Source organism: Pseudorca crassidens, chromosome 4 (assembly GCF_039906515.1).
Source record: "Pseudorca crassidens isolate mPseCra1 chromosome 4, mPseCra1.hap1, whole genome shotgun sequence".
Lineage (NCBI taxonomy): Eukaryota > Metazoa > Chordata > Mammalia > Artiodactyla > Delphinidae > Pseudorca > Pseudorca crassidens.
In genome coordinates this window covers 65913789-65925843 of record NC_090299.1, presented here as the reverse complement: position 1 = coordinate 65925843, position 12055 = coordinate 65913789, and the positions used below count along the sequence as shown (strand labels likewise).

Here is a 12055-nt window from a genome sequence, read left to right as displayed (position 1 = left end):
AATTTCCACTGTTACAAGTCCTAATTTTTGTGTATGTGAACAGATCTTAATTTGGTCCACATACTACAATTGAATGAGATGTCTTTTAAGTCTCTTTTCTACAGGATATGTGTTTTAGAGCAATTTTTATATTGAAGAAACCAGCTGTTTGTACTAAATTTTTGTCCTGTTTTCCAGTCTGAATTTTACTGATTTAATTCCCATGGTGTTGTTTAACCTGTACTTCTATGTGTTCTATAAATCGATGGATATAAAGGCTTTATCCAAATTCAGGTTCCTTTTTATTAGGACAACACTACTTGATAAGTGGTGATGTGTTCTTTAATCAGGAGCCACATAATATTTGGTTATCTCTATTTGTGATAGTGTCTGCTGTTGTTCAATGCCTAGAATCATTTATTCCTCAGGTGGTTACAAAATGGTGATATTATAGTTTTATCCTTCATTTTTTAGTCAGAATACTTCTACAAAGAGAAAATTCCCTTCATGTATTTGGTTATCCAGCAGTATAGTTCATATAAGAAAGTCAGGCTGTATGCTTAATTTTTTCCCTTTATTTACCAGTTCTCAGAATAATGAGTTCACTACCTACCATCCTGCAATAGTGACACAATAATTTGCATGTGTATGTATCACTATGATTCCATAGATTTAAACATTATTTGATGTATATCAATCCATTTTAGTCATTATCCTGATTTATGTCCAAACTGTCCATCCCGTTTTGGGCCAGTAGGGGTCTCTTCAAATTGACTCCTGTGTCCTTTTTGTTTTTGGCCTCTCCCCGCGGCTTGTGGGATCTTAGTTCCCTGACCAGGGATCGAACCCTTAACTTCAACAGTGAAAGCACAGAGTCCTAACCACTGGACCACCAGGGAATTCCCAACTCCTGTGTCCTTTGACACTATCTTAGTAATCTTGATAGCTTCCTTGCTCACCGTTTCAAAAAGTAATTACTTTTTAACTTTAGAAGAATTTTAGGTATCAGCTTTAATTTTTTTTTTTTTTTTTTGCGGCATGTGGGCCTCTCACTGCTGTGGCCTCTCCCGCCGCGGAGCACAGGCTCCAGGCGCAGGCTCAGCGGCCAAGACCCACGGGCCCAGCCGCTCCGCGGCATGCGAGATCCTCCCAGACGGGGGCACGAACCCGTGTCCCCCGCATCAGCAGGCGGACTCCCAACCACTGCGCCACCAGGGAAGCCGCTAGGTATCAGCTTTAAAAGTACACATTTGCCATGAACACAAGATTGAAAATTACACAGAAATTGCATAATGTTTCTACCTTTAACATTTTATATTCTAAAAAATACACAAGACCACATTTGATTCAATAAAACAGAATACCTAACACACAGCAGTAGAAACTCAACCATTTGTTGAATAAATTACTGAATTTGTTAATTAATTCTAGAAGGCAGAAAGACAGTAAAAAAAAGTAACCACCATTCATACCCTTTCTTCAAGGTGACTTCTAAAATAAGCTATGTTATGGTTAGATTAGTCTTTAGTTTGGTGCTCACTACTCTATGGGCCTGGACAAGGAACTTCTCATTGCTGCATATACAAGGCTGTTCATCGAGACTGCAGAGCTACTGGTATCTTATCAGTCTAGTCGAAACAATCACTTTTCTCTGCTTTTATTTTACTGTTACTGCCTCTGCAACTCCTAATAACATTGCTACTGATCACCCTTTGTCCTCTCTCCAATCTTGTTTGTCACCTACCACTTACTCTGGCTTTTGGAGGAAATTTAGCCTTTTCATACTACAACAATACAAACAATACAAAAACAATACAAATAGAACAATACAAAAAACTCTTTTTCTCCCACGCAAACTGACAATTCTGTCTACTGTGTATGTTGCTTCTGCAATAATAATAACTAAAAACAAACAAAAAGATTTCTTAACGGTTTGAAATGTTTTGCTTCAGGCTAATTTCAGGACCAGAGACAAACCTGCACCTAAGTCGTCGTCTTTTTTTTTTTTTTTCTGCGGTACGCGGGCCTGTCCCGCTGCGGAGCACAGGCTCCGGATGCGCAGGCTCAGCGGCCATGGTTCACGGGCCTAGCCACTCCGCGGCATGTGGGATCTTCCCGGACCGGGACACGAACCTGTGTCCCCTGCATCGGCAGGCGGACTCTCAACCACTGCGCCATCAGGGGAGCCCCACTCTCTTTTCTTAAGAGACCATTGCAGGAACTTCCCTGGTGGTCCAGTGGTTAAGACTCCGTGCTCCGGATGCAGGGGAACCAGATTCGACCCCCGGTCAGGGAACTAGATCCCGCATGCCACAACTAAAGATCCCGGAGGCAGCAATGAAGACCCTGCAGCACGCAACTAATACCCAGCACAGCCAAATAAATAAATATTTTTTTTAAAAAGAGAGACCATTGCAGATTGATGGACCTAGAAATTATCATACCAAGTGAAGTCAGACAGAGAAAGACAAATATCATATGATATCACTTATATGTGGAATCTAAAAAATGATACAAATAAACTTATTTACAAAACAGAAACAGACTCACAAATATAGAAAACATACTTATGGTTACCAAAGGGGAAAAGAGGGGAGGGATAAATTAGGAACTTGAGATTAACATATATACACTACTAAACATAAAACAGATAAACAACAAGGACCTACTGTATAGCACAGGGAACTATATTCAATACCTTGTAATAACCTACCATGGAAAAGAATCTAAAAAAGAATATATATATATATGTATATTCTGAAAAATATACATTCTGAAAAAGAATATACGTGTGTGTGTATAACTGAGTCATGATGTTGCATTAAAAAAAGCAGGAGACAAACTAATACAGCTTGGTTTCAACTATTCAAAAATGCTACTGGTGAAATATCTGGATTATGCATAATTTTTACTCTATACCTTATACTTTTCTGTATGTTCCCCAAATGCCTAAAATTTTAAATTAAAAATACACCCATTGTTAAATTACTTCAAATATTATACTGCTAATAGTAACACACTGACTATCTTTAGTTTACTTTTATGCTTTCAGCTAACAAAAAATGCAGGAAAATCCCTCTTATGTCTAATCATCTGGCAAGCAAAAGTGTGACCTAGACCAGGTGGCTCAACCTTCAGGACTATCGCTGATGTGATTTTTCACCAGAACAGAGTAAGCAATAGGGAATCCTTTTCTTTTTTTTTTTTTTTTGGAGTATGTAAAGAATATACAACTTCCTGCACTGCATCTTGGCACACCAACTCTGCTGCCTTAATTCTTGTAAATATTTGCTTAGGAAAAGGGGGAAAAAATATCAAATACATTAAGGATTTGCCAAGTGCCACTGTACTAAATGCTTTTACCTGTATTATCACACTATAATTTATATCCCAAAACATACCTCAAAGCCATCTACATCTCTCCATCTCCATTGCTAAGTACCATGGCCCAACCACAATCCTGTTTGCGTAGGTAACTCTAATTAATAGCCCCCAGTGATCTCCTTATTTACACTCTTCCCTTTCCAATCCATTCTCTACACAGTAGTCAGAATGATATTTTTTAAACACTTGCTTTTTTTTTTTAAACCTACAACCCAAAAGGCTATGATGCCTCCCCAATCTCCTTTCACACACCCCTCCCCCCCTTCCAACCACACTCCAGCCACAGCACGTTTCCTCCTGCGCCTGAATACAAGTCTAGTCTCTAGGGTTTCTATTTGCTCTGTCTGGATTGCTCTTTGCCCCAGATGTTCACTTGGCTTGCTCATTTTCATTTTTCATGCCTTGGCTCAGTTTCCACCACCTCAGGAAAGCTGGAGTCCCAGGCCAGCACAGCTAATGAAATGGCCCCTGCTGGCTACCTTCTAGCCCATCACTCTGCTTATTTCCTTTATAGCATTTAGATATGTTTTCTCATTCCTCATTTCCAAAAAAGGTGGAAACTGTGTCTGTCTTGTTCAGTACTGCACCACCAGCAACTACAACCTCCTTCCTGAATGATCCTCACTCACAAAAACCCTATGAAGCACATACTGTGGTTAACCTCATTTTACAGGTAACCCTATTATTAACCTGAACTACACAGAATCATGCTGTCAGCCTGCCAAAATGGTCTTTTATAACTGTCAATGTTCCTATTAGTTATTTAAGGGGTTAAATTCCCACTCTACTTTTCATATGGTAATACTAGCAGATTGCAGACAGCAATTTAAAAATACAAAGGTCGGGCTTCCCTGGTGGCGCAGTGGTTGAGAGTCCGCCTGCCGATGCAGGGGACGCGGGTTCGTGCCCCGGTCTGGGAAGATCCCACATGCCGCGGACCGGCTGGGCCCGTGAGCCATGGCCGCTGAGCCTGCGCGTCTGGAGCCTGTGCTCCGCAGCGGGAGAGGCCACAACAGTGAGAGGCCTGCGTACCACAAAAAAAAAAAAAAAAAAAAAATACAAAGGTCAATTTCTATATTTATATTTAAAAACTATACTTTTATCAATCTCGGACTTAAGCAAAAGCACATATCTGTTGATTTAGCATGTAGTCCTTAAAGGAGCACCTTCCCATCTCAAATCATTGTCAAATGAGGCAAGACATAAATACGTGAACAAATAAGTGCTTATGCAAAGCCAAAAGAACTTTTTTAAAAAAGGGCATATTTACTAGAGAAACTAAGTAATATTTTTATTATTTAGAAGTATATGTTTGTGTAGATCATTTGAAAAACATTAAAGTTAATTAAAAAAATTTTCTAGAGAAAGTCACTGGTAATATCATAGTATATATTCTTACTACATTTTTTCTAGTTTCAAGAGCATTTTCCCACGTCACTAAATATTCTTCTAAATTATGATTTAAAAAAAAAAATGTTTGCATCTATCACCAGCCCTTAATAACTGTACCAGGGCTTCCCTGGTGGCGCAGTGGTTAAGCATCCACCTGCCAATGCAGGGGACACGGGTTCGAGCCCTGGTATGGGAAGATCCCACATGCCGCGGAGCAACTAAGCCCGTGCGCCACAACTACTGAGCCTGCGCTCTACAGCCTGTGAGCCGCAACTACTGAGTCCGTGTGTCTAGAGCCCGTGCTCCACAAGAGAAGCCACTGCAATGAGAAGCCAGCACACCACAACGAAGAGTAGCCCCCACTCACCGCAACAAGAGAAAGCCTGCACACAGCAACGAAGACCCAACCAGTCAAAAATAAATTTATAAAAATAAAATAAAAAATAATTGTACCATAACATTTCCTATTCTTCATAACTGTAAACGTTACCTATTTACCACTATTAATAATAAACTTGTGCACAGATTTTAATATGTATCTGATTATTTCTTGAAAGCAAATCCCTTTAAATAGAATTGTTGGGTGAGAAGGCATATACCTTTAAAGTTCTTTTTTTTTTTTTTTTTTTTTGCGGTACGCGGGCCTCTCACTGTTGTGGCCTCTCCCGTTGTGGAGCACAGGCTCCGGACGCGCAGGCCCAGCGGCCATGGCTCACGGGCCCAGCCGCTCCGCGGCATGTGGGATCTTCCCAGACCGGGGCACGAACCCGTGTACCCTGCATCGGCAGGCGGACTCTCAACCACTGCGCCACCAGGGAAGCCCCCATAAAGTTTTTTTTTTTTTAAGGTTTTATTTATTTATTACTTATTTATCTTTTGGCTGCACTGGGTCTTCATTGCTGCACGCGGGCTTTCTCTAGTTGCAGCGAGTGGGAGCTACTCTTCGTTGCGGTGTGTGGCTTATTGCGGAGGCTTCTCTTGTTGCAGAGCATGGGCTCTAGGCATGCGGAATTCAGTAGTTGTGGCTCGCTGGCTCTAGAGCGCAGGCTCAGTAGTTGTGGCACACAGGCTTAGTTGCTCCGTGGCATGTGGGATCTTCCCGGACCAGGGCTCTAACCCGTGTCCGCTGCATTGGCAGGCGGATTCTTAACCACTGAACTACCAGGGAAGTCCTAAAGTTATTTTTAATATAAAGAATAACTGACTTCCAAAACACTGTTCAACTAACTATATGTCCCAATCAGTAGTAAGAGAGTTCCTGCTTTCCTGCATCCTCAATATGAAGAATCACTATGAAAAACTTAGCTAATATGAGACAATGAGTAGTAAATCCTTTAGACTTATATTTCTATGCTTATTAGTAAGTATGGAACATTTTTGCATTTTTATTGGCTACTCGAATGACTTTATGAAACCATTCATTTCCTTTGCCCATTTTTCTACTGGAATGTACGTTGGTTTGTAAAAATTCTTTATAAATTAGGGATACTAACTTTATAAGTGCACTGTGCAATACAGTACTCACTGTTTACTGAGCACTTGAAATGTGGGGTCTGAACTAAGTTGTGCTGTAAGTGTAAACTGGACTCCAGAGACGGTAAGAAAAGATAATGTAAAATATCTCAATAATTTTTATATTGATTACGTGTTGAAATATTTTGAATATACTGGATAAAATATATTAATAAAATTAATTTCATCTGTTTTTACTTTCTAAAATATGGCTATCAGACAAAGCAAAATAACATACATGGTTCACATTATATTTCTTTCTGACAGATCTGCTCTAGAATATTGTCTTGCTTTTTGCCTTTAAATGTTTTCAGTGTTAGTTTGACCCACAGACATTTCTCATTTTTAAGTATACAAATGAAGCAGTTGTTTCCTTCAAGATTTCCTCCTCAACTTATTCTTTATAAGTTTTTCCCAGCCACACAGCAGTTTCAGAAGCATAAACTAAACTTTATTTGACAAAGAAAAATATTTATTTTTAGAATTCTTTCTCAAAAGTTCTGCAAATATTTTCTTCTTACATGCATCCAACTTAGTACTCTTTTTAGTTAGTACTCTTAGTACTCTAAAGAGTACTTAGTACTCTTTTTCTAAATTAGTACTTTTTCTAAATAAATTTTTTAAGCTTTATCATAATTATGGTTGCCCTTTTAAAAATTGTTTCAGTATTTTTGAAACTAAATTTGCACAAACAAGGTTACTTTTTACATCTACTGTTTTTAAGCATGAAAACACATTTTAATTTTTTGGTAATAAACACTGCAAACAACTTTGCAGTCATTCCGACTGGTGAGACAGGTGATTATTATCTGTAGTTCACAGAGGGATGAGACAAAGAGCACATAATTTTCGACTTGACAGCGACAGACAATAATGGATTACAAATTACACTATTTCAACTTCTTTTTACCCACCCTTAAAGGGCAGTTTAGACTAAATTCAACAGTCACTCCACGTAATTTAAGTGTAAAATGCCGAAATTGCTTGGTCAATAAAAGCAACTAGGCCAGAAAGTTTAACTGGGGATTTTGGAGTACAGTACAACCAGATGAATCATTTTGTTCACAAGAGAATCAGGTACATTTCCATTATAGGAAAAATCCACAGTTACACGTTTTTATCACTACCAAAAAGCACCCAAAATAGTGCTGTTAAAATTAACCCTTCCGAAATCTTAAAAGCCAGTTTTTATATTTATTGCAAATAAAAGGACCATATTCTTAAATAATTGCACAGAATAGGCATTATTTTAGCTTATGTTACTTATAAACTTGAATGACTACGACTTCCAATTTCTACTGCAAGGTCACAAACATGCTACAAGTTTTTTCAAACATAAATTTTGGGTAAATGTTTCCGTAAACACTCTATTCATCCCCAAGACCCTGGGGGATTAGATTAGGGGTGGATTTGGTTCTGTCTCTTCCCTCATTGTTCCTAACAGTTCCCAAGTGTCAAGCAACCTATGGCATGCCAACGACGGCAAAAACGGAGGTAAGCCTAATTAAAACTTGCAAGTTCAAGATTCTTTTGTAAATTGTCAATTTAAATTTGAGTCAGAAACGACATCTGAAAAAGAGGGATAAAACCTCCCGACAACCACTTTTTTCTGAGTTCAGCTCCAGTGGACACTTTTTCACCAAAAAGATTGTTCAACCGAACTGGTCTCATTCAACAACTGTAGGATGGTCATACCCCCATCTTAAAGGATGTCTCGTAAATGTTGCGTAGCAACCCCCAAATTCCTCCTTAGAAAATTTAATAACACAGGTTGGGAGTACGAGAAAAGGAACAGGGTAAGAAAATCTATTTGGTCAAAGTGCTCAAAAAAGGTAAGGCGGTGAGCTCAAAAGACCCTGGAACTTTGTGGAGTCAGCAATTTCGCACTGGCTGCGGGGGGAGGCGGGCGGTCACCGCCGGGCACTGCCATGCTCACGTAATGTTTTATCTGAAACGAAGTGGTCCGTTTCATGGATGCGACCCGGCCCGAGAATTGCCCCCAAATGCCCGCGGGGACCGTGGGCGAGACCAGGATCAGGGAGGCCTGTAGGGGCCGCCGCCGGCTGAGCAGGCTGAACTGCAAAGGCGGAGGTCCGACAAGAAGGTTCTGGGGTTGGGAAAGGGCAAGGCGGCATACTTCCGAGGCGAGGCGCCCGGCGCCGAGACCGGCCTTGTCTTCCAGTCCGGCTTCCGCGGAGTCAGAGGCCGGCGCAGGACACTCACCCTGGAGGTCGCTGGAGCCGCAGGCTGCCGCCCTGCAGCGCAGACGAAGCCGGCACAGGGAAGACCAGCTACATCTGTGGGCCGCGGCGGCGGCGGCCAAGCCCGGTAACATCCTGGCGGGGCAAAGGCCCCCACTCGAACACCGCTTGCTACCTCCGCTCCGCCGCCGAAACCAACTGACTCCATAGACCGGACACTACCGAACACCAACGCCTGCGCCGCCGCAGGCGGCCTTAGCGAACTCGGAAATGGTAACATTATTTAATGACCTGGCCGCGGAGGCAGCGGAAATGACGTACACGCAGAGCGCGAATCGCGAGATCTTGCCCCGGAAGAGCTTGGTAGGGCGTGGCTGCGCAGAAAGTTTGGCGTGTTCGCTTTGTCTTAACGCGCTACTGCGTTTGCACCTTGCTTGGATATCTACAAGTTAATTGTTTGCTTCTTAACCGCCAGGAAAGCCTTGGCAGAAGTGACAGCCGTTGAGGGCTCTGCCTTTTTCTTTTTTCTGGGCTCAGATCCTGGGCCATGGTGTTGGAAATGGGAGGTAAGGTGGGAAGGAAGGACAGTGGCCTTCTGAGCCTCTCCCTCTCCAGAGCCTTTGTGGATAATCCCAAGCCTAGGCTAATTTGTCCTCAGTGCCCTCGGGACCTGGAACACAGTACATCACAACAGCGTTGTGTAGCCATTACCGTGAAGGCAAGTACCCACAGAATCAGTTAACTTGCCCTAGTAACGTCTGAACGTCGGATTCCTGTCTGTAATATACAGTACTAAGACTTAAACGTTCAGGATTTGTCTGGGTAAAAGCAGATGTGCAGACATGCAAATAGGAGTCAGTTTGGCCCCAGGGAGAAGGAGACGAGAACAATATTCACCAAGCATTAACTGTGTTGTTTATCTGACATGCTCATTCAGGTCTTAGCTCAAACTGGAATGAGGCCTGCCTTGACCACCCTAGCTATTGTAAGGGAGCAAAATTTGCCACCCCAAAATGGGTTTCTTTGGCAAGAGAATTAATTTAGGCTGATTTTTTTTTTTAAGGCCCGAAAGACTCATCACCTTTGACCTTTCCCCTACCTGCCTAAAAGAATATAGAGAACTTGTTCCAAGAAGGGAGCTATCACCATAGATAACTGTAGTACACACTAGGTATATAGACAGGGAGGAACCTAGCAAAGTCGCTTGTTAAAATTCCTCTCTGTCCTCTTGTCTCTGTGGGCGCAGCAAACATTTGTTTACCAAACATTTGCTTTTTTGTCTCCTTAGCAGTTGCCTTCCTCCCCTTGGAAGCCCCAAACTACTACCCCCAGCATCCTCTTTTTTCTTTAGCTGAAGATGGTATTCACGGTGAGGGTTTGGGCCATTTTGGAGAGTTAGTCAGTTTTCCTGGGTCTCTCCCATGTATACATGTTATTAAACTTTCGTTTGATTTTCTCTTGTTAATCTGTCTCATGTTAATTTAATTCTTAGACCAGCTAGTGTAACGGAAGAGCCAATTTTGACTCCATGTTGGATCTGTTTCTTCGACTTTAGCCTTTGCTTTTCGTTGCTTTTGTTATTAAAATCATACATGATGGCCTGCCTCAGGGAACCCTACCCACCTGTGAATGTCCCCGAGCCTGGCCGTTCCAGGAGATGTTTTGCAAGACTGATGGCCCTTTTTACTTTACTTTTTTCCCACCTCTCCCTCTCTATTCTGCCTTTTTACTTTACTTCCCTCTCTGACTCTATAAAAGAAGCTTACATCCAGATTACCATAAGGTGGTTATTTTGAGACACAAGTCTGCCATCTTCTCCGTCTGCCAGCTTTCCGAATAAAGTCGTGTTCCTTGCCTCAACGCCTTGTCTCTGATATATTGGCCTGTCGTTTGGTGAGCAGAGAGCGAGCTTGGACTCAGTAACACTAGGACTTAGAAGGGTAGAGGAAAATTTCTTCCTCCCGACGCTATAATAGGCCTGTTTATTATCTACCCTGTTGCCCTGTATACTTTTCTTCAAAATGTCTATAGATATTTGAAATTATATATGTATTTATTTTTTTATTTTCTGTCTCTCAATAAAAAATAAACATCGTGATGCTGGAATCTTGTGTTTTGCACACTGCTGTTTCCAGGGGCTAAAACAGTGCCTGACACAAATAAATTAATCGAATGGAATGCATGATGGTTTGTTTTAAAATTAATGAGTCATTTAACTGTAGTATTACTGTTGTCGAACCCAAGTTCGTGTGTCCTATGCACAAAGAGGCCAAACAAACCAAGACGTAGGAGTCTGGAGCAGAGAAGGGTTTATTGCAGGGCCAAGCAAAGCCGTAACTCCCTGAATGTTTTCAGGGAAGAGTTTCTGCGGGCAAAATTCGGATGAAGGTCTGCAGGGTGTGTGACCTTCCTCTGATTGGTTGGTGGTGAGGTAGCAGGTTGAGATTGAGATTCCAAGAATCTCAATCATCAGCCTTCTGGTTCCAACCAGTCTAGGGTCCACGTGGCTTGTGCTCAGCCGGAAGTTACCATCCTCCACCTGGGTGGGGAGCCTTAGTTCCTGTAGAACTCAGAGATATATTGTTATGTATATCTACTGAGTAGGAACCAGGACCCTGCTTTATTGTTGCACTATTGTTTCTTGACCGCTCCTCCTTTGTTTCTGCATTCCTTCACTACCCTAATTAGTAACTTTGAATAACTCGTAACTTGGAGAGGGTCTGGGAGGCTGTAGCCTTTTTCCTATAAGTAAGAAACAGGGGACATGGAAAGGCCCCACAGGGTCCTGCTCAGTTTCACTACAAAATAACTAATTCAAGGGGAAATAAATTACTATGTTCCCAATTTTAAGAGAATCAACACAGTCTTTTATGCTGATTGAGAAACTACAACCAGTGAGGTGACAGTGATTAAATTATCACAAGAATGGTAAGCAATTCAACTTCCTATGACAAACATAGATTAAAACATTAAGTGGTTAAACATTAAAAAATACTGTTCCTGGGACTTCCCAGGTGGCGCAGTGGTTAAGAATGCACCTGCCAATGTAGGGGACACGGGTGCGAGCCCTGGTCCGGGAAGATCCCACATGCTGCAGAGGAACTAAGCCCGTGCACCACAACTACTGAGCCCATGTGCCACGTGCTCCACGACCAGAGAAGCCACCGCAATGAGAAGCCCGCGCACCACAACAAAGAGTAGCCCCCGCTCGCCGCAACTAGAAAAAGCCCGTGTGCAGCAACAAAGACTCAACACAGCCAAAAATAAAGAAATTAATAAATTTCTTTTAAAAAAATGCTGTTCCTTAAATATTTATAACCTCAAGATTACTGAAAAATCTGAATATTACTGGAAAGTTCTTATCCTTTCCTTATAAGTAGATTTTAGCAGAAATCCAGCTTTATGATATAAAATACATAAAGGCTTAACTCTAATTTTATGGTAACTATATGTTGCGTTAGCCTTTACTATATTGCTAACTTAAATGCCTTGGATTCTTAAAGTTGACCCCTAGTTTCAACTATCATTTTAATCAAGACTGGTCAAAACTTCATAGGATTTACTTTTATGTACAATAGGATTTTAAT

At 41.5% G+C, this 12055-nt stretch overlaps 1 protein-coding gene across 2 annotated transcripts in view; it reads right to left on the bottom strand.

Annotated features, from left to right (window-relative positions):
* Positions 1 to 8762, bottom strand: part of SLC30A9 (solute carrier family 30 member 9) — a 72658-nt gene extending 63896 nt beyond the window's left edge. The window contains exon 1 of one of the 2 annotated variants that reach the window (XM_067735833.1): positions 8491 to 8762. In XM_067735833.1, the coding sequence (XP_067591934.1) occupies positions 8491 to 8602 (112 nt within the window). In that variant the 5' untranslated portion in view covers positions 8603 to 8762. The remainder of the gene's footprint in view (positions 1 to 8490) is intronic. The other variant, XM_067735832.1, reaches the window with a different exon arrangement.
* Between the last annotated feature and the right edge of the window lie 3293 nt (positions 8763 to 12055).